At 32.0% G+C, this 19,516-nt stretch overlaps 1 protein-coding gene across 2 annotated transcripts; it reads right to left on the bottom strand.

The window, feature by feature from the left end:
- Positions 1–552: 552 nt before the first annotated feature.
- LOC144853595 (importin-11-like) lies at positions 553–19,365 on the bottom strand. 2 transcript variants are annotated; one of them, XM_078711322.1, is made up of 28 exons: positions 19,270–19,331; positions 18,709–18,824; positions 18,202–18,351; positions 17,823–17,923; positions 16,137–16,413; positions 15,394–15,526; positions 14,483–14,541; positions 14,310–14,358; positions 13,937–14,004; positions 13,337–13,564; positions 12,156–12,317; positions 11,624–11,711; positions 10,487–10,534; positions 10,050–10,155; positions 8,035–8,198; positions 7,594–7,634; positions 7,175–7,240; positions 6,973–7,023; positions 6,297–6,410; positions 5,595–5,787; positions 4,645–4,724; positions 4,316–4,396; positions 4,122–4,217; positions 3,168–3,281; positions 2,771–2,892; positions 2,476–2,565; positions 2,175–2,247; positions 553–1,733 (listed from the first exon to the last, which is right to left on the bottom strand). In XM_078711322.1, exons 2-28 carry the CDS (start codon positions 18,796–18,798, stop codon positions 1,575–1,577), a joined length of 3,003 nt encoding a protein of 1,000 aa, XP_078567448.1. In that variant the 5' UTR covers positions 18,799–18,824; positions 19,270–19,331; the 3' UTR covers positions 553–1,574. The 2 variants fall into 2 exon arrangements, with proteins under 2 accessions (XP_078567448.1, XP_078567449.1); XM_078711323.1 differs by lacking the exon at positions 18,709–18,824 and having other exon boundaries at positions 19,270–19,365.
- Positions 19,366–19,516: the final 151 nt, after the last annotated feature.

Raw genomic sequence — 19,516 nt, forward strand, 5'->3', positions numbered from 1 at the left:
GATTGTTCTACATTAAATTTGATAGTTGGTTGGGCTGAATTAATATTCAGAAGACACCATAAAGTTTGACTGGAGACCCTTCCTTTGCTCCTAACTAATGTAGGCTATCTTATATTTGTAGATACCACCAGCAACCAATATCATATCATTTTGCACATTGTAAAGAATACCAAATGATCTATCACAGACCACTTATACACTTGGTCCTGACAAACCCCGCTACAGTTTGACTAGAGACACCCCTCACCCATCCAGTCCCCTTCCCCCAACTAGCTGTCGAAAGTTCCGTATTTGTTAGTTGTATGATAAAAATGTCTCTGGCGGGATTCGAAACTGCGATCTTTCACTTACAGGGCGCGTATCATACCACTAGACCACAGAGACATATATGGTATCACAGATTTTTACCCACCAGATACATTCTCCTATACAACAAACATACACAAAATCTCTACAGAAAGAAAGAAATAAATAAGATTTATAAAATGATTATTATTATAATGATCATTTAGTAGTAACAAAAAATAGGAAATTATAATAATACATAGAGTAGAATACATTATTTCATATAATATTAAAATTACACCTTAAGTATAATGTTCTTTACAACGCATGGCCCCGTTCCTCTATACAATGTTTATTGTACAGTAAAACAACCAGTCTGCAACCCTAAAGATTCACAATTACTTTTTTTTACTGCAGTCGGCAAACCCTAAATCTTAAAATATTCTTCAAAGGATGCTATCATGTAACATCCCGTGTTTAAACAAAATCAGAATTATTGTTACTGTACATTAATAATACCAGATTTCATAACAGGATGGTAAATATTAATATTATGCATTACTTGTTGGCATGTTCAAAACACATTAGTAAAATATTGTTTCTAAACCAAATTAAATGGCTTCTTCCATTGGTTAATCTTCCGTTGATGAACTATTTGACAATAAAGTTATCTTGTATCTTGTTGTTAATAATAATAAGACTTATACAGCGCACATATCCACAAAAGTGCTCAAGGCTCTTGGTTATGCCACCCAGCATTATAAAAGTTTATATCCACACACTGTTAACTGTAAGTTATGCCTGTGTTCATTAAAGTTAAATTTAATCCTGGACTGAAGTTGAATCCACTTTTAACGACCAGTTATGCCATCCAGCATTATAACAGTTTATATCCACACACTGTTAACTGTAAGTTATGCCTGTATTCATAAAAAACGACCATCACATAACCAAACACATTACTAAAGGCTGCTAACACACTAGGACGATAACGATCGACGATAAATAGACATACTTTCTCTTGTTTTATGTAAGTTTCATCTAGTTTATCATCTAAATTTAAAGTATAATTGCAGGGCCTTTATGTATAGATTTATTCATCATTGGTGGATTAGCATGTAGCTAATTTCATAATATTGGTTTAAATCTCAGTACATACATGTACATGCTGGTACCTTAACCTCATAACAAGATTTTAAAAAATATTGGCTAGCACATTGCTGAAAATGTATAGATTAGTATATTGTTTATATTTAATTTTCTCATTGATACTGTTGGTAGCAGTTGCTTCATTTTAAAAACTCTTCTAACTGTTCCCTGATTTCCTTGTCCACACTGCCTATTAGAGACTGAAATCTTTCTGCACCAAAAGCCTGTTCACACACCATCAGTTGGGCTCTGGTGTACTCGTGTAGTGGAGTATTGAATACAGGGTCTTGCAATGAAAGCTGAAAATTATTTTTGTTTACATATGAAATAATATATATTTAAGTTTACTACAATCACTATTAGCAACCTATTGTCTTAACACATCACACAGCTATTGAGTCTAACAGCCAGTCTGGCATTCTCATAAGTGCACAGAATGACTTTTTGACTGGACAGCTACATATTGTCGTAAAAGGGTGCTCTATGTTAACAGGAGCAAAATGTGTTTGTCAGATAACTAGTTGTTTAAATATTAAAACCAGTAAAAATCTAGTAAAAATTATACACCTTTTGTTATTTTTCTTGGATATCCAAAAAATATAAATGTATAATTCAGTTTCAATTTATTTACCATTTCAAATACTGTCTATAAAAGATAAACAACAAATGGCTATAATTAGAAAGAGTAGTTGCTAATGAATTAGTTTATACAGTACAATAATCAAAACTGAAACTGGTACCTGTCGTTTTCTTTTGTCATGTTCTGTTTCATACTCATCATCAAGGTCATCCCTATCTCCCATCACAAGATAACTAAAACAGGGAAAGAAAAAATATATAAGAAATTGCATTTATAGTCCAACCCACCACTAAAAATCGTTTTTACAAATACACAGATTTGTAGGCTGTACCCTAGTGTTTGTCCATTTCATTACCTGCTGTTTATCATTGGGCTAACATTCCTACCACTTTGTTACTAAAAGTGTGGCCTTTCATCCCAATGTATAACAACTTGTTCACACAAATGATGTTTAAACTTACTCAAATTGAGAGCCATTGTCTTCTCTCATGACATCATGAAACACCTCAACAATTGGATAAAACAAATCAGGAAAAAGTGTGACCACAGCCCTACAAAAATAATAACAAGGCTAGTAAGAAACATAATATAGTAGAAACCGATTAAGGGGACAACTTTAGGACCCAAAAACGTGTTTCCTAATAGGTTTGTCACCTGAAAAATCATTTTATTTTCACAATATTGGCCAAGCTGCAAAAGTGTATTGCATGCTAGCCTAGGCCGGTGCAACCAGCGACCAGGTAATACAGTACAAACCTTGATGTGCATGGCAATAGAGTAGTGAATGCAAGTGCTGTCAGCTTGCGTCTCTCCGGCTGAGTTATCTTCACCATATACTCACACCAAAAGCTCAACAGTTGTTCTAAAATGTCTTCTGGCTGGAGCGAAAAAATAATACAATAGCGTTAAATATAAATTAGAATGCTGAGAAAATTGAAAGCCTCTCTCTTTGAGAAATATTGGTCATAGAAATTGTTTTGCCCTGTATCGGCACACAAGCAGGAATATAAATTGATCCACATAGCTAAAAGAGCTGAAAATTAACAAAATGCTAAAAGATGAAAACTAAAAGAAATCATGAAATTACAGAACTAAATATCAGGGTTTAAAATTGCTAAATTTAGATTAAAAAAATGTTTCATTGGACCATTACCTGTTGATTCCACATAGTTCCTACTTCTTCTAAAAAGTTGAAGAAAAACGATTGATTTTTAAGAATTAGTCTTGCAAATAGTGATAAGTATATAGACATCAGGATTGGATAAGCCTGTAAAAAGAAGATATATTTCACAACATTTAGTTATTTAACATGCTGGTTACTGTTACACTTACTCATAACATTTTTTTCTTCAAATAATTACAAAAAGTTAATGTTTTAAATTTTCCACTAGGAAATCGCTAGTTTGCTTGAGTGAATTGTAATCTTGTAGACCCCATTTTTATGTCAACTTACTAGACAATAAAGTAAAAATCAAAATTAAGTACAGTTCATGGCGACCAGAAAACTACTATCGTTTACCGTAATAGTTTACGTGATAACATGTTATACTGTAGTTTAACATAACATTTCAATTTATATAGCGCCTTTACAAGGATCAAAGCGCTTTACAATGACCGATCATCTGGTGAACATAATTATTTTTGGAAAAGATGGGTTTTCAAGAGTTTTTTGAAAATTATAATTGAAGACGAGTCACGAATTGTGCTTGAAAGGTTATTCCAATGGTCTGGGCCTAGCTTTGAAAATGAATGTTCCCCCGATGATCGGTGAACATGAGGAACATTGAGTTTAGTCGGATTGTGTTCTGACCTAAGACCTGCTCTTTGACAATTATACCTACTAATTAAGTCACACATGTAAACCGGTGCTTGACCATTTACGCAATTATAAACTTGAACTAAAATTTTAAACTTAACCCTTTGTTCAACTGGCAACCAATGCAATTCTTTCAGAAACGGGCTAGTATGAGTACGCCGTGGTACAAACTAAACACTACTGAAACAGGTATATCAAATGCATACATGAATGTGGCTTTTACAGTTAAGCCATGCAATTAGTAGAATTTGAAATTGCATAATTATAATATTTTATAATAATTATAATTACCTCCTTTTCAAGTATACCCTCAAATATCGTTGGAAGCAATGGCCGGAAAATTTCTGGTCCACGGATTGGGAAAAGTTTGAAAACTGTTTCAATCAGCTATTAAAAAAGAAAAATATATATATATATATATGAAAAAGTTTGTCCGACAATTGTACAATATATATATTAGTTAATAAATAATTTGTATACATTACTTTACAGATAACAACAACCCCTTCTGGCTTTAACTCATGAATTAGATTAGCACAACCTTGGAAAATAACATTTGAATACGTCTGAAAGAGAGAAGAAATTTAAATTTACAAGGTGTAATGGATTTTAGATTTATTCCTGTGCTTATTTTTTATTATTATATATAACTACCTCCCATTTAAGGCTTAGGTAGTGGAGTGTATTACAGTTACAAAAATGGCACTGCTGTACTGGACCTTGCGAGGCAATAATAATACCAAGCTACAGCTCAACTGTTCAAATTCTGATTTGATATAATAAACAGATATTAATAATCAATCAATCATAATACCTTTAAAAATTCTTCAGGATTCAGAAGAAGATAGGAAGTTGTGATCATAAAGCATTTCTTTAAATTCTCACTTCCAAGTTCTATAAGAAATATGAGTAAATTAAATACCACATGTGTAGTACATTTTTAATACAGTTAACATTTTAATACAGTACAGTGTATCATATTTTTATAAGTCTATTTTTCTATGCCATTTTTTTATTGTGTACTCGTTTTTGTAATTTTACCGTTTTTTGTTTTTGTCGCTCACGTTTATGATAATAGGACCCCATTGGAAATAAGTTGGTTTTTTTTCGACTTTATGGGCTATCCTAGGTTTCTTGTGTACTGTGCAATACATTACATGTTTCTATTTGTATTTTTAATCTTTGTCTTGTAATTTTATGTTGAAACCTGAATAAAATCAAATCAACGTTATTAAGAGGGAGGAGACAAATTGTACAGTCCAAAGTTATCCTTTTAATATCTACTTTTTAAATAAATTTTGAAAATAACTTATTGAAATTACTTAAAGATATATTGTCCCCTCAAAAAAATATTTTTTTAAATTTTTTTGTTGAATATGTTATTTTAATGTCACATAATAGTTATTCACTCTCACAAAAAATTGGGTCTGAAAAAATTTATTTACCTGAGAAAAATGTAATTTAAAGCAAAAAATGGTCAAATTGTCTGGAAGACAATGAGTTTTTGGGTAATTTAACTGTTTATTTTGTCTTTTTATAGGTGAAATAATTTTTTTCCCCCGTTTTTTTTCTTATGGAAGTGAACAACTTCAATAAAACTGCAAAATGGCCTATTCAAAGTCCGATTTTAAAAATCTTTATTTTTCATGATTTTGGGGGACAATATATCTTTAAATACAGTAGTTTTAATAAGTTTACAGATTCTAATAATTTTATATTTTAAAAATTAAAGGTGGGTTTTTACATTACTAATTATCAACTTGCCTAATAATGGTGGCATGTTATCAAATAGTTGAAGCATTTCAGGTGTGAGTGAAGGAGCACACCTTAACATTTCCTGCCAGAGTTCAATGCCATCATCCAGTAGGTAGACATGAGGAGGCTGATTCAAGTCTGTGCTGAACTTGATGATTGGAATCAGGAATGGATATAAGTTAACACTTAATGTACCAAGACTCTACAAGAAATAATAAATACAAATGTATTATTACAGAATAATGAGTACATAGAACTCCTCCTTTGCCCAACCCCCATTAAGAGACACTTTATCATTAAACAAATGATGGAAAATATATGTTTTGATGCTAAAACTGTATTTCATTTTATTAAAATTACAATTGGCAGTGGCGAAGACTGAATTGCATGTGGTGTACAGACATTTTAACAAAAAACCTATTTGAAAAAAATAATTAAAAGCAAATATAAAAAATGTAACATTAAATAATTATTAAAAATTTGTCATTAAAAAACTGTGAAAAAAAATATGTGTGCACAATGAATTAACAAGACCTAACTAGTGTAGTGTGTAGGTTGTTGCAAATTGCTCCTTGTGCAAACAAACATTAACAAAGCAAGTATAATACTTGGCAAATACTTTGCCAACATTTTGTCAAGTAAAAAGATGTCAGGCCAGCATCTACAGAGCCTGTAAATTCAGTTCATGGTACAAAAAAAGACTAATCTTACCTGAACAAGATGAACAAGCGTCGATAAGATAGCACATCTTAACATGTCATGTTCACTTGATTCCTCCCAGAGCAAAGGTAAATATTGTACAAGGTGTGATACATGTGGTTGTACCTTAAACAAAAATATTTGGTTATTCAAAGATGTTCTGAAACTTTACTACTAAACAGATAATTTTAGTGACTACTTCGAAGTAGCTTAAATAATCATGCTGTTGGTGCAATATCTACTGCTTCCTTGAGCTTGAATATAACCCTAGCCATCAGCGCAAGCTCGGTGGTCTAGAGGTATGAACGGCAGACTAGTGACCTGATTTTTTTCCTAGTTTTCTCAAATTTACTTTATACAACATTTTGTTTTATTTTAAATAGAAACAATATTTGATTAGTATTTTTAAATAAATTATAATGTAGAACTCATCAATGTTTAGTTTCTATATATTATTATGAAGGACTAGTTTTGCTCAGAAGGTTTATCGCTTTGATATAGCTTTTTGCTTATTTGTATCTCCATTGAGATCCAGCCACTGATACCACAGCATTGTCCTTTTTTAAAGTAATTTTCCTTTGGATTAATATTAAAAAAACCAAAGTGAGACAATTTCACCCATACATGTTTTCTTTTCAAGCAGTCATAGAACAAGTACACACTTACAATTTAAGTATAGAATACTTACACATGCTCCAGATCTTTCAATAACAAACGAGAGAACATGTAATACATGCATCTAAAAAATTAAGAAAATTTACAGATCTATTACAGATAAGGAACACTGACTTGCTTTTTGAACTATGATTAAATTGGAGTTGACCCTGTAGTACTGTATAACCTCTTTGGTTGTAACACACACAGATGATTAATAACACATTTATTTTTACCTTGGTATCACATTCCGATACTTGCTGTAGTAGTTGGAACAACAGAGAAAAACTTGTCTCAAGGTACTGGATGAAAAAAAAAATAAAAAAAAAATGTTACTGATTGATGAAAATATTTCATATGTAAATATATTATATTAAATTACGGTTTTAAAAGTAAATATATATATATTTTTTATACAATATTTGCTCAAAGGGAATTACTATTATACAACAATAAAATGGCATAATATTCAACAATTAAAAAAAAAAATTATTCAGGGGGACAATATATGTTTAAATTGGATTGTAATTAACACGCTTCTTTCCAGGTGGACAAATTGCGCTAGCAGACGGATGCTTTTACATGTTACAAAACCATTGCCATTACCAAACCCCTGAAGGGTTCTCTATAATTATAATGTTTTTAGTGTACTTACTGGTTCAAAGTTTTCTGACCTGAATTCAAAGTCATCAATAGGTAAAGATAGAATTAAGAAAACAATGAGTAAAATGTGATTGTTTTAGGGAACTCCTTATTTATTAAAAGTTGATGGTGCCACAGCAGTTAATATGGAAATCCGATGATTTACCAACACCCAATCCTAGTCAAGATTTTGCAATCATACCAAATAAGGTAGTGGATTCTTTATGTTCTTGGCAACAAACACATAAACGTTTGTTGTTGTAATTATATATAAAATAATATTTAAGCAATCTCTAAAACATAGAATGATATGAACTGGTGCGTCTCCTTCAGTGTGGTTTCTAAGTACATTGAGAAAAAATATCGTTTGACACACTCATGTAACATTCTACCATCAATGGGACAGGTCATGACAACCAATGATCCGTCAATGTAAATACTGTTAAAAGGATATCAATTTTGAGAGTCTTTGCTGCAGTGATCCTCACTACAAGATCCTCCTGGGGTGACAAGAGGGGTAAGACTGCTTGGTATACCAACGGGTGAAGACTAGGGGACAGCTTAACATCCAACCATTGTCCTACAACATTAATCACCCTTCGTCGAATTATTTTGTACCTGGAAATCAAGAAAACAACTTAGTAAATATTTTTTCTTTCTCTATGTACTTGACAAAACCAAAGTTTTGTACAAAATAAAACATGTTAGCATGATGTATTTATTATATTAAAAAATAGTGCTGTTTTGCTGAACCACAGCGAGGGTGTTAAAGAGTTATTAAATTGAATTTGAACAATACCATGAAAACCCCAGTTTAATGGTTAGGACATCTGCAGAAGGTTCCAGGTTTGATTCTTGGTCGGGAAGGATTTTTCTCATTTTCACAGATTTATTCCTCTTTATTGTTACAATATAATCAATTAATATTCAGTATATCAACGGTCGGTTTAGAATTTCTTCTAACGTCTGTAAATGTTTATATACAAAAATATTTAAAATGACAAAAACAAATACAACATTCATGAAGGTTGAGTTATTCAGTGGTTTTTGCAAGTCTGGATTAAGGATCGTCAAATATTTTAACTCATTATAATCGATCACGCTCCTTTTAAAAGAAGATCTGTATGAAAAACATCAATTTTTTTTAGGTTATTTTCAGTGGCATTTTAACACATTCATGTATGGTCTTAGCCCATGGATATATAAAGCAGTGGAGAATATCGCAAAACGGAATATCACTTGTTTGGATGAAAGGATAATGGCAAACAATAAACGTTGTCTAAACGCATTTTGAAAATGTTGTATATGACGCCGAAGAGCTCTACTTAAAACACAATGTGGGAATCATCTATCTTGCTATCAAGAAAATGATTTATATGCAATTTGGATTTACAGTTGATAAGTTTTCAGAAAAAAATTAGTAAAGAAATACTGAAATCTGCATATAATTTAAGTGTGACATTTAAAGCAGTTCCTTAGAGACATAATTATACTTTCTCATTATCTACACTTAGTATTTGCACACAATCATTTTCTTGGCATCTTGGTCTGTAACTGTAACATAGTCACAGATCACAGAAGGTTGTATTTTGCTCTGGCAAAACACAGTCATTATTTTTATGTACCACATACATTTATAGTAGAAAAGGCTAATTTTTGCTTCTTTGATAAAAAGATCAATACAATGCATTAAAAATATTTTCAAAACTTTGTGGCAACAACATTTTTCAGTTTATTAACCTATTTTAGTAATTTTTAAGTCTGAAAATGGACATTTTGACCGTTTTGTACAGAAGATAACCCACTGTGCACCAAGATAAGGATACGTTTACTTCATAGGTCAAACATCCTCAGGTTTACCAGGTACCTTTGATGACTACACATTTAAATGTTAGTGTAGTATTGTACTAGGACATAAGGATGTCTAGTCAAGTAGACAATTTCTAACTGCAGAAGGTTATGTATCATGAATCTAATATCAAACTTCATTTTAAAAAAAAATTCAAAGCTGACATTTAAATCTTTGCAATAAAAATAAAAAGTGGATAAATTTACAATTTTAACTTTAATGTAGTTTTGTGTAAAATGATCAGCATGGTTAGTCACATATGTTTCTATTCTAATCTTATCCTTAAAATAAATATCATGTTATCTGACATATATACACATATCTGACTACTACTACTTTACAATTACATGGCTAATTAGATTCACATTTAATATTTCAAACTGTTATAATTTTACAGGTAAAGTGTGGCATACTATATTGTTCATTCAAATACAGTATAGCGTTTAAAAAAAATGTGTACAGTATTGCCTGATACTATAGGAATGCAATTTACTTAAAGAGTTTATATAAAGGTTAGAGAGCGAACTAAAGGACAATGGAGTGATGTCAAGAGGGTTAGGACTCCTTAAAATGACCGCTGTATACCTGTTCAAAAATATTTAGTATATAAAAATCTTTACCGTGGATGCTTATTCTGGAGTTCTTTTAAAAGCTGGTTGCAAAACCATTGATCAAAATCAACTTCATCATACAGTTCAAATGCTGACAAACCCACCGCATTATATACTAATAGAAAACATACATTGCAAAGAATAAAACTGATCATTATCAAGTTTATGTACACAGGCTTAGAGAAGGTGGGCTTAAATATTAATAGCAGCAGCACAGGAGATAATTTTTGACATTTATATCTGTTAGTGTAATAGGCCACATTTCTATAAGAAAATTGGAGCTTTGCATTCATTATTATCATCTTCTTAGAGGCCATTCAAAGGTGGAAGACACACATACAAAAGATGTCTGGAAATAAACATCAATTTGCTGGTTACCATATGAAATATTGGTTTCCAATTATTTCTGATGGAAATGTTCATTAAGTCAAGTCAATTATAATTACCAGCTTCTTTTTGTAGGATAGTTGTCATATTTTCCACATCTGTTTCTCCTGTAAATAAATAAATCATATTTTTTTATAGGAAATGAACGATAACAATAATACTACTTATTATAACAAACAATACGTTATTTATCTATCTTTATTTCATATTAAATGTTTTTTCTGCCATTAAATTGAAATTTAGATCTTATTTCATCGTATACAAAATTCATATATATTATAGAAGGCATAATTTAAGACCAAATCATAATTTTGCGGATAGTTTTGTATTTCCATGTAATACCCTATTTATCTTCATTTCCGTACGTCCAACCAAAATATTAGGCCGAATTTCTGTAGTAAGTTTGGAAGTTTGGCGCTTTCTGCAAATTTCCTATCATTATTTCTTTGTTTTATTTTGGAGTGTGGTTTAAGTAACACTATAGTATTGTACAGTAGCCTATAGTGGATAAATGAAAATAAATTTTGGAAAGTGTGGTCCTAACAGCTGACTTATTTAGCATTAAAAAATACAGTTTAAAGTTTTGCTCAATTTATTTATAGCAGCAGCTTCATATTTTTTGTCTAACTTTTTAAAATCATTAATTGATTACAGTTATTAGAATGTATTACCGTACCGGAAGTTTCTTTAGGTACTTCCCCCTGATTCGAAAACGCAACATATGTTATCCTATTGTTAGTCCCGTGTGTTTTATTAGGCTACAATCGTATTGAAAAATAGGCTACAATCGTATTGAAAAATAGGCTACAATCATACTGAAAAATAGGCTACGATTGTACTGAAAAATAGCCTACGATCGTACTGAAAAATAGCCTACAGTCGTAGCGCTCTTTGCTAGCGCACTATGGAGTGATATTTTCCAGCTAGACTAGACTAACTAGAGCCTGGGGCTCAAATACTCAGTGTCTAACTGGACTCTTTGGGCAACCCCCTTAAAATAATCCTGCAACCACCCCTGATATACATAAATTAAAGATGAAAAGGTCCCACAGAAACCTGCAAGGATGACTTATAAAGATTGACTTATAATGAATGAGTAATCATTCAATAGTTCTGCTTTATACTTTGGTACATTGGTACTATGTTGCTTTTCATACACCATGCAATTAGTCTTAGTTGTGAATGTTTGTACAAACCTTGGACAGACTCCACAAGCTTCAGTAGTAAAGGGGTCATTGATTCATATGCATGGAACAATGCTAGAAACAGTTTCTCTGTACAAGGCTTTAACATAATAATAATAATAATATAAAGTTAGTACATTACATACATAAGCACATTCTGATCTTTATGAATTAGAGCTACAGTACATCAAAAGTACCCTGGAACTGAAAGCAATATTCAGGAGCTTTAAACGACCAATGACCTAGCAACCACCAAAACTGTGTCAAGGAATAAAGCGATGAAGCATGTCAGAGATTCCCTGAACGTGCACAATTTATTTAAATTACCTTGTTCCTAGGTCATCGCAAATCGTAAGGCTCCATACTTTATAATTTTGTGAGGATTCTTATAATGCCATTTGTTTATTTGGGGAGTGGCCACTACTGGAATTTTCGATCCACCCAGGAAAATAAATCTCTCCTAATGATACAGCAAAAAATTTGAATTTCAACTACAAAAATATAACTATTATCAGTAAATGACATTGCTTCATGTTATATTCACCCTTAGACCATACTTCCATGATTCACCAACTTCATCTGCTGTGAAATCTTCTGGGTCATTTTCCCAGTTGTATAAATCTTCTGGCGTCAATAAGAAATACGATGTCAGTAGACGCGTGCCTATTTCTGTGAGTACGGACTCTGTGAAGAATTCTTCTTTAATCTTTATAAAGCAAAATGTAAAATATTACAAACAAGATATTGAATATTTATTGAATATCTTGGGTAAATTTGGGTATGTTGCTGAGCCCTATATTTAATAGTAATATTGAGAAATATGACTTATTAAAAAAACACAACCCCACCCCTCCCCCTGTTTGTCCTTCATCTTTCCTAACAACCTGGATGGAGTTCTATGTTTGCTGTCAATCATTTTGCAGTACTATTAAAATAGATTACAGTAATAGAAGTATCAGATAAATCATAACAAAGCATAATTACATTTCTGGTGACAGCAAGATAAAAATGTCCTAATGTCATCAGGCTATCAGACTATTCTAATCTGTTGCATGCTTGATCACTTTCTTCTAGACATTAAGTCTGGTGTTACAACTCTTTTCAGTTTATTTTGGGAGTATTGAGTGGGTTCGTAAATTAGTTAACTCCCATATTTTTTACAAAACGTCACAATTTAATTAACCCAGGAGAAAATATCTTCAGCAGAAATCGAGGACCATGATAACATTGAAGAGTAAATTACATATAATAATGATTGAATGTATCCAATTATCTTTCGGTCATTTCTGGTCAAGTACAGAGAAAACACATACTTCCAAAAATGAGAGCGTAACTAAACAACATTGTGTGGCACAGTATTTGTAGACCGACCAGTATGATAGGTTTCTACATGACGTGCAGTGGAACAATTGATTGGTCTATTTATGTGCACAGCAGTGAGGTTTGATAGGTCAGATAATTGGATCCAGTTTAATTTTGGTGTGAACATTTCTTTTTGAGAGTGTAACTCAAAGATTAAAAAAGCTTAAAAAATCTATTTTGACTTTTATATCAAGCTGGAAAACAGAACAAACCTTATTAATATGAGTTTCTAACAATAACATAACGATAACATTTATTTAGCATTAACTATTAGATCATCCAGTTTTCACTGTGTGCCTGAGAAATGATGGTTATTAAAAAGAATCATAAACCTCATAAGCATGCATGATCCTCTTCAGTTACCTTAGAAGCTTGGATTCGACTTGGTTCTGTTTTTGCTTCAATTAATTTAACGACTTTATACTCATCACATGTGACTATGGCCTTCATGATGTTCATACATTCAATGATAAACCTCTCAAAGTTGAGATTTTCTGCCGCTTGCGTAAAAACGTACGTGCTTGTAAACGTCAAAGCTCGCTGAATGAATCGGATGAAGCACACAGGATGATTGATTTGTACAACAGAGAGCTGTAAGAACAGAAGAGGTGGTATCGTTAGTGTAAAGTAGTGAAACAAAAGTACTACTATTTACAACACTGGTAAAAATTAACAAATTTTGGTGAATTTGAATGGTTTTTGAATGATATGCGCATAGCAGATTCAGACCTCATGACCTATATGTAATGAGCCAGTGTTTATATTCAAGGGTAGATTAACAATAACACATTGCATTTAGTGCAGTGCAGTGTGAACCAAAATGAAAATGTCAATGTGAATGTAGACTGAAAATATAGTTTTTTGTTAGGATGAACATGTGATGCAGACAGCATCGTGTAGACATGAACAGCACATATAGCCTAGCAAGTGTTACTGAAGGTGGTTAGGAATGATATAACTTACAACTTTAACAAGATGAATAATTTTCTTTTCTAATTTTTCTTTAAGTGCATAGTCTTCTATTTGGCGCCCTGGAAAAAAAAACATGTTAATAATAGTAATTGGCCAGAATATCCTGGTATAATTGGTTGTGTATTTATTGGAATCAGTTAGAGTGCAGTTACAGCTTCATGATAGCCTGGCTGGCTACAAATTTCATGGTCCGGGGTTCAAATCCTTCAAATATTGCTATTGCTACATCAGGACAGTCAATACTTAGCAAAATAATCATCACGTCACTAGAAGATGTTTAAAAAATAGTTGAAAGCTTCTTAAAACATGTGCAAAATCTTGTTGGAACGTAAATTACTTATAATAGCCAACCTTTAAAACTCACTTATTTGTAACATCTGCTCTAGTCTTTGAAACACAACTTCAATAGTGGTCTGAAAATAAAATGTATGCATTTATCAGGACAATTTTTATCAACCATGGCTACACTAGTATACCAAGTTACTTGTGTGTTCCTCTCAGTAGGACCTTTAGTATTCAAACTGTTTGAAAACTTACCAGAGCATTAGGAAATTCACTGATTTCAGTCATTCCATGTACCATTAGTTTCTTAGCAACTAAAAGAAAAAACAAATGATATAATTTGTATTGAACTTGCGACCGAGTCTAATTAAATACAAGAGTATAATAAAAGTTTAACGGTGACGTTTAAAATAGATGTCATTGCCAAAATATATTGAAACACCAATGTAATGCGTGTGCTTTCCTTTTTGCTCGTAACTACTTGTTTTCTTCTGCGTGCAAGGTTACAACACAATAGTACTTCATAGTCTAAGTTCCTTCTTGTCCTTAACAATTTAAACTCTTAGATTTAAAATTCATTTAATTGACAATGGAGTATATATTACGTCATCAACACATAAAATATAAGGTCAAATGAATGAATGAAACGATTGTGGTAAAACAAGATTTACAATGCACAGGACATCTCACGGTCAATTGTAATGGATGGATTATTATATTAATTGCAATAATTGGTCAACTTTGCCTTATTTGGAGGAAAGCTGATTTTGCACTTCCATGTTTAAATTACCCTTTTAAAAATTGAATTCTCCTTTAAAAAATCTGTGCAATTTAAAGTTCATTAGGACATTGAGCACCAGACTTACATTTCCTGCATAATACAATAAATTGATTGCGAATCTAGAAGAATTAAAGTAACATACAAGAGGCACCAAAGGCCAGTCTTGACTTGGTAAATATCTAGAAAAACTACACCCCAAACACCTCTAGTTACAACTACCTGCTTACACATGTTATGCTTTAGTTACCATGAATAAATATGTTAATTCTACTGAACTCTACTGTACTATTATTAAAAGGCGGTCTAGTTTGAGTAGTGGAGGTAATATATATACAGTATATTTCCTCCATGTTTGGACTAAAGTAACATTACTAAAAAAACTTACTTTTAAGTGACAACTGACTTGGTTCTAAGCAAGATGTAACAGCTGATTCAATGTCTGTAGATGCTTTATTAAGAAACGTTTCAGTATGATTATTCCAAAGTTCTGCTATAAAGTTGAAAAATGTCCTAGTAAACTGAAAACAAAAATATAAAATAGAAGCATAAAGCATAGACTGTTGAAAGACACAATAACAATGCTCATTCTTTAAAGTGTTTCCGTAGTACATCTATGTTGTAAAATCATGCAAATCTGTAATTTTTACAGGTCTCGCAAACATCAATGTGAATATGCATTTTACATTACACCGCGACAAACTAGCATGTGAAAGAACTGTAACCTGGAGATATCCAAACTTTTACATTTGTACTGTAATGTGAATCGACAGTATAAGAACAAGGTGATCAAGAGAGAAGAAATATTTCCTGTTTTCTGTGGGTTTGAAACCCCCCTCCCTGTTTATGTAGTGCATGAAGGAAGCATGGTCTCATGAACACAAGCCAAGTAGATCAAACCATCAGTAGAAACAAAAGCTTTTTAAAAAGGGTTTTAAACAAGTCTATGGAAGCCTAATTTGAAACGTACAGACAAAGGCAATACATATTTAGACTTGTGATTGGGTATAATATATTTTTGGTATCTCATGCCTTATCTTTTGAGGCATGGGATTGTATTCACTCAATTTTCAAAAGACAAGACCTGGTATTTATGAAAAACGGTAACAATATTGTAAATGAAAACATTACCTCTCGGAATGTCTTTTTGTCAGCAGGAAGTCTCTTAGCTGATAACGTTTTAATTACATGGTGTAACGTTAAGAGCAGTCTTCTTTGGAGAAAGTCATCGTTTTGTTTAAGCCCCTCCATAATCGTTGGCACAAGCTCCGGCCAATTCCGTGGACAATCAACTCGTGCAATTTTGCTGATAACAACAGCTAACTGGAGTGCAACTTGTGGTGCAGGCTCATCAAACCGTGTGAGCAGCTGTCTACGAATTGTTTCTTTATCTTCTTCATTAATTGCACTGTCAAGTGGAAAGTAAGATTTAAAATAATACAGGACTGATTAGTAGAAATGATATATCAATATGTGATTAGAATATTTTTTAATTTGGTTCCTAAATATTGTAGAAACGATTTTAAAAAGTGGGTCTTATAAATTAGTGACAGAAAATAAGGCAACAATCTAGAATTTATTATCATTTTCATCACATTTGTTTTTTGATTTCATATATTTCATTGCTTCAAGTACTGAATGAATTATACTTTATATTAATATTAGAAGTTTATATACCAGTCGTCTCGTATTATTGAATTTAGAATGAATATATAATTTATTAAAAATTCTCTCTTGATCTTAGCACCTTTTGATTTTTACTTTTTAACAAAAACTCATTTTTTACATACTCGTTTTCATAACCGTGTGAAACGTTCCTAATAAATATAATATAAAGTGTCAACATTAAAATAGCATTCCCAACGTGTTTGCTAAATGTACCTGCTACATTTAAAATTCTCATTCATGTTTACTTTCGATAATTTTCTATAAATATGTATAAGCCTTAATCACCTGAATCAGTTATTCATTGCAGGACTTCAAAACACCCTACCGTTTCTGTTTACACTTAATTTTCAAGCTCAATTAACTCATGAAATTTAAGTGGGATATTTATATTTAAAACACCTTTTTTTTGTTGGTTATTACACCAGACTGGAATACAGTAGTTTAAGAGGCAACAAAAGGTTTTGAAAAATTCTTCATCAAAGGATACAGTATACATACACATAATTATCCTGTAAACTAACATTTGTCTTTTAAACAATTTTAAAAAGTCATAATTTTTACGGTAAAATATGATGTATTTTTAGGTAGATAAATGTACTGTAAATATTAAAAGATGCCTAGCAGGTTTGATATTTGAAAATCATTTTTACACAAAAATTGAAAAGAACAAAATGATGCCAAACAATACTATATTTTCCAGTTTGTAATTATTATGTAATAAATGATTATGAATTTGACCTCAAATGACTCGAAAATAATTCCATCAAATTGATTCCAGTTACCAGAAAACAAAGAAAAGCAATTAGTAAAATACGAAAACTGAATTTGGTCTTTGCTATTCAAGATCTATTTGTACGTGGTAGAAAAAGCACCAGGAAAGTTATTAGAAATTACCAAAGTACATGATCAATATCATGATTCCAGAAGAAAATACAGAGACAGCTGAGAAGGAAAAATGTAAGGAAGGATGGAAAACTTGAAATGAAGGGAGTGGAAGATGCCCTTGGGGGCTTTATACTGGCTGTAGGGAGTTGGGACAGAAAAATGCCTATTATAGTTGAAATGACAGTAGGTCAGCAGCTGTTCTTGTCACTTAGTATCATATTCAATCATCATACACATTGTACTGTACTGTCAGATAACACTTACTTGGGGGCTGTTCTTCTCCAATATCTATCAATACCATTCTTAAAGTATAACACCGCCAGCCATCTCACATTTACATCAATACTGTAAGTGCTAAAAATTGACTGTAAAACAACAATTAAATATACCTTCATAAGCATAAGAAGTTATTATATTAAACATTAATTTTTTTCTCAGCAGAAATTATATTATAGGGTTCCAAAAGGTTTAATTACTATTAGATTCTTTTTGTGACTAGACAGATAGAGGAGAAAGCCTATTAAGGGGACACCTTCAATCAGTACCCAAACAAGTGTCCCCTTAATAGGGGTGTCCTTGGGTAGAGGTTTTCCTCTGAATAGGGATGTCCCAAAGGAGGCCTCTCACTGCTAGTAATTTATACCTGAAGAATTGGATAGAATCCTGGTTGTATTTCCCAACTTTTAAGCTTTTGTTCCGCTGGCTTTAACAGTGAAACATTTTGACTTGATGCTTCAATTAGGGTTTCTAAAACCACATTCTTAGCAGATTCCAGATCCATTGCTATCTCATCCTGAAAAAAACATTTAAGTTTGATATTTCTCTCATCTTTTTATTACCATAAAAATTCTCATAATATCCATACATAGCAAATAAATAACATAATAAACTACCGAAAATATAAAAAAAACAGAAAAATAACTAATATGTTTTTATCAAGTTATTTTGTTTATAAATAATCATCATTTGAAATCCATAAATAAACTTCAAAATTAAACAAACAATCCACTCATTTAATGATTTCTGTGAGAAAAGGGGCTCTAATTGTCAATCTATACATACACCACCTGCTAATTCTTCTGTATTTGCGGTGAAACTAACTTTCAAGATCCCAATTCTTTCTAACTTAATTAATGAATATTTCTTATACATATAAAAAATCAGGCCGCCATATGATGGATTGTTCCATCCATAACATGACGGAGGTTCCATCCAATGTACTAAAATATATGATACTCATGCATTGAATATACTGTAGGCCTAGCCCTTAATTAATAAAATATTTACATAACATTTTTATTGAAATTTATGAAAATTGGTTCAATTAATAACTTGTACTTTCATTCATTCATGAAAGTACAAGTACAAAGTACTTATTTTATAGACTACTATTATAATATTATTAATAGCCTAGCTCTCCTTAACAAGCCAAAACTTGGAATGAGAAGAGAAGGACTACTAGATTCTAGAGTAGTAATCTTTCCGCCTAGGCTGCCTAGGGTTAGTTAGTAGGTAGGCCCTAGGGCCTAGCCCTAGCTAGCCTAGTTAGGCCGCCTAGCTAGGGCCAGGCCTAGCCTAGCTAGCTAGGCTAGCTAAGCCGCACATCCATCAACCAATACCTAGCTAGGATAAAGGCCTAGCATACCAACCAATTATATGGCATAGAACACGTGTATTTCGTTTAAATCAATATACAATATCATTATTTTACCTAGGCCTAGGCCCTATGCACAAAATGGAGCAAACATTTCGAACAAAATCGCATGGATCATCCACTCTCTCCACACACGATATATCGGAAAGAAGGGAGATAGAGAAGATTATGATTGAGGGCGCACTAACTTATTTCTCTTTTTTTTTCTCCTCCACAAAAAAAATGTGCTTACTAAACTTTCTGGTTGTGAAGTATCATTGTAATCTTGAAGTTGAACATCAAATGAGTGTATTAAAAATGTTTG

Source organism: Antedon bifida, chromosome 10, assembly GCF_963402885.1.
Source record: "Antedon bifida chromosome 10, ecAntBifi1.1, whole genome shotgun sequence".
In the NCBI taxonomy this organism is placed as follows: domain Eukaryota; kingdom Metazoa; phylum Echinodermata; class Crinoidea; order Comatulida; family Antedonidae; genus Antedon; species Antedon bifida.

What these genes read in the sequence shown, in the direction of transcription:
- LOC144853595 (XM_078711322.1), bottom strand. Translation starts at nt 18,798, where the DNA reads ATGAGTATCATATATTTTAGTACATTGGATGGAACCTCCGTCATGTTA. An exon ending in GATTCTATCCAATTCTTCAG is followed by an intron (nt 17,924 to 18,201) that starts GTATAAATTACT and finishes GTTGTTTTACAG; the next exon opens with TCAATTTTTAGCACTTACAG. An exon ending in TATCGGAATGTGATACCAAG is followed by an intron (nt 7,024 to 7,174) that starts GTAAAAATAAAT and finishes TTAATTTTTTAG; the next exon opens with ATGCATGTATTACATGTTCT.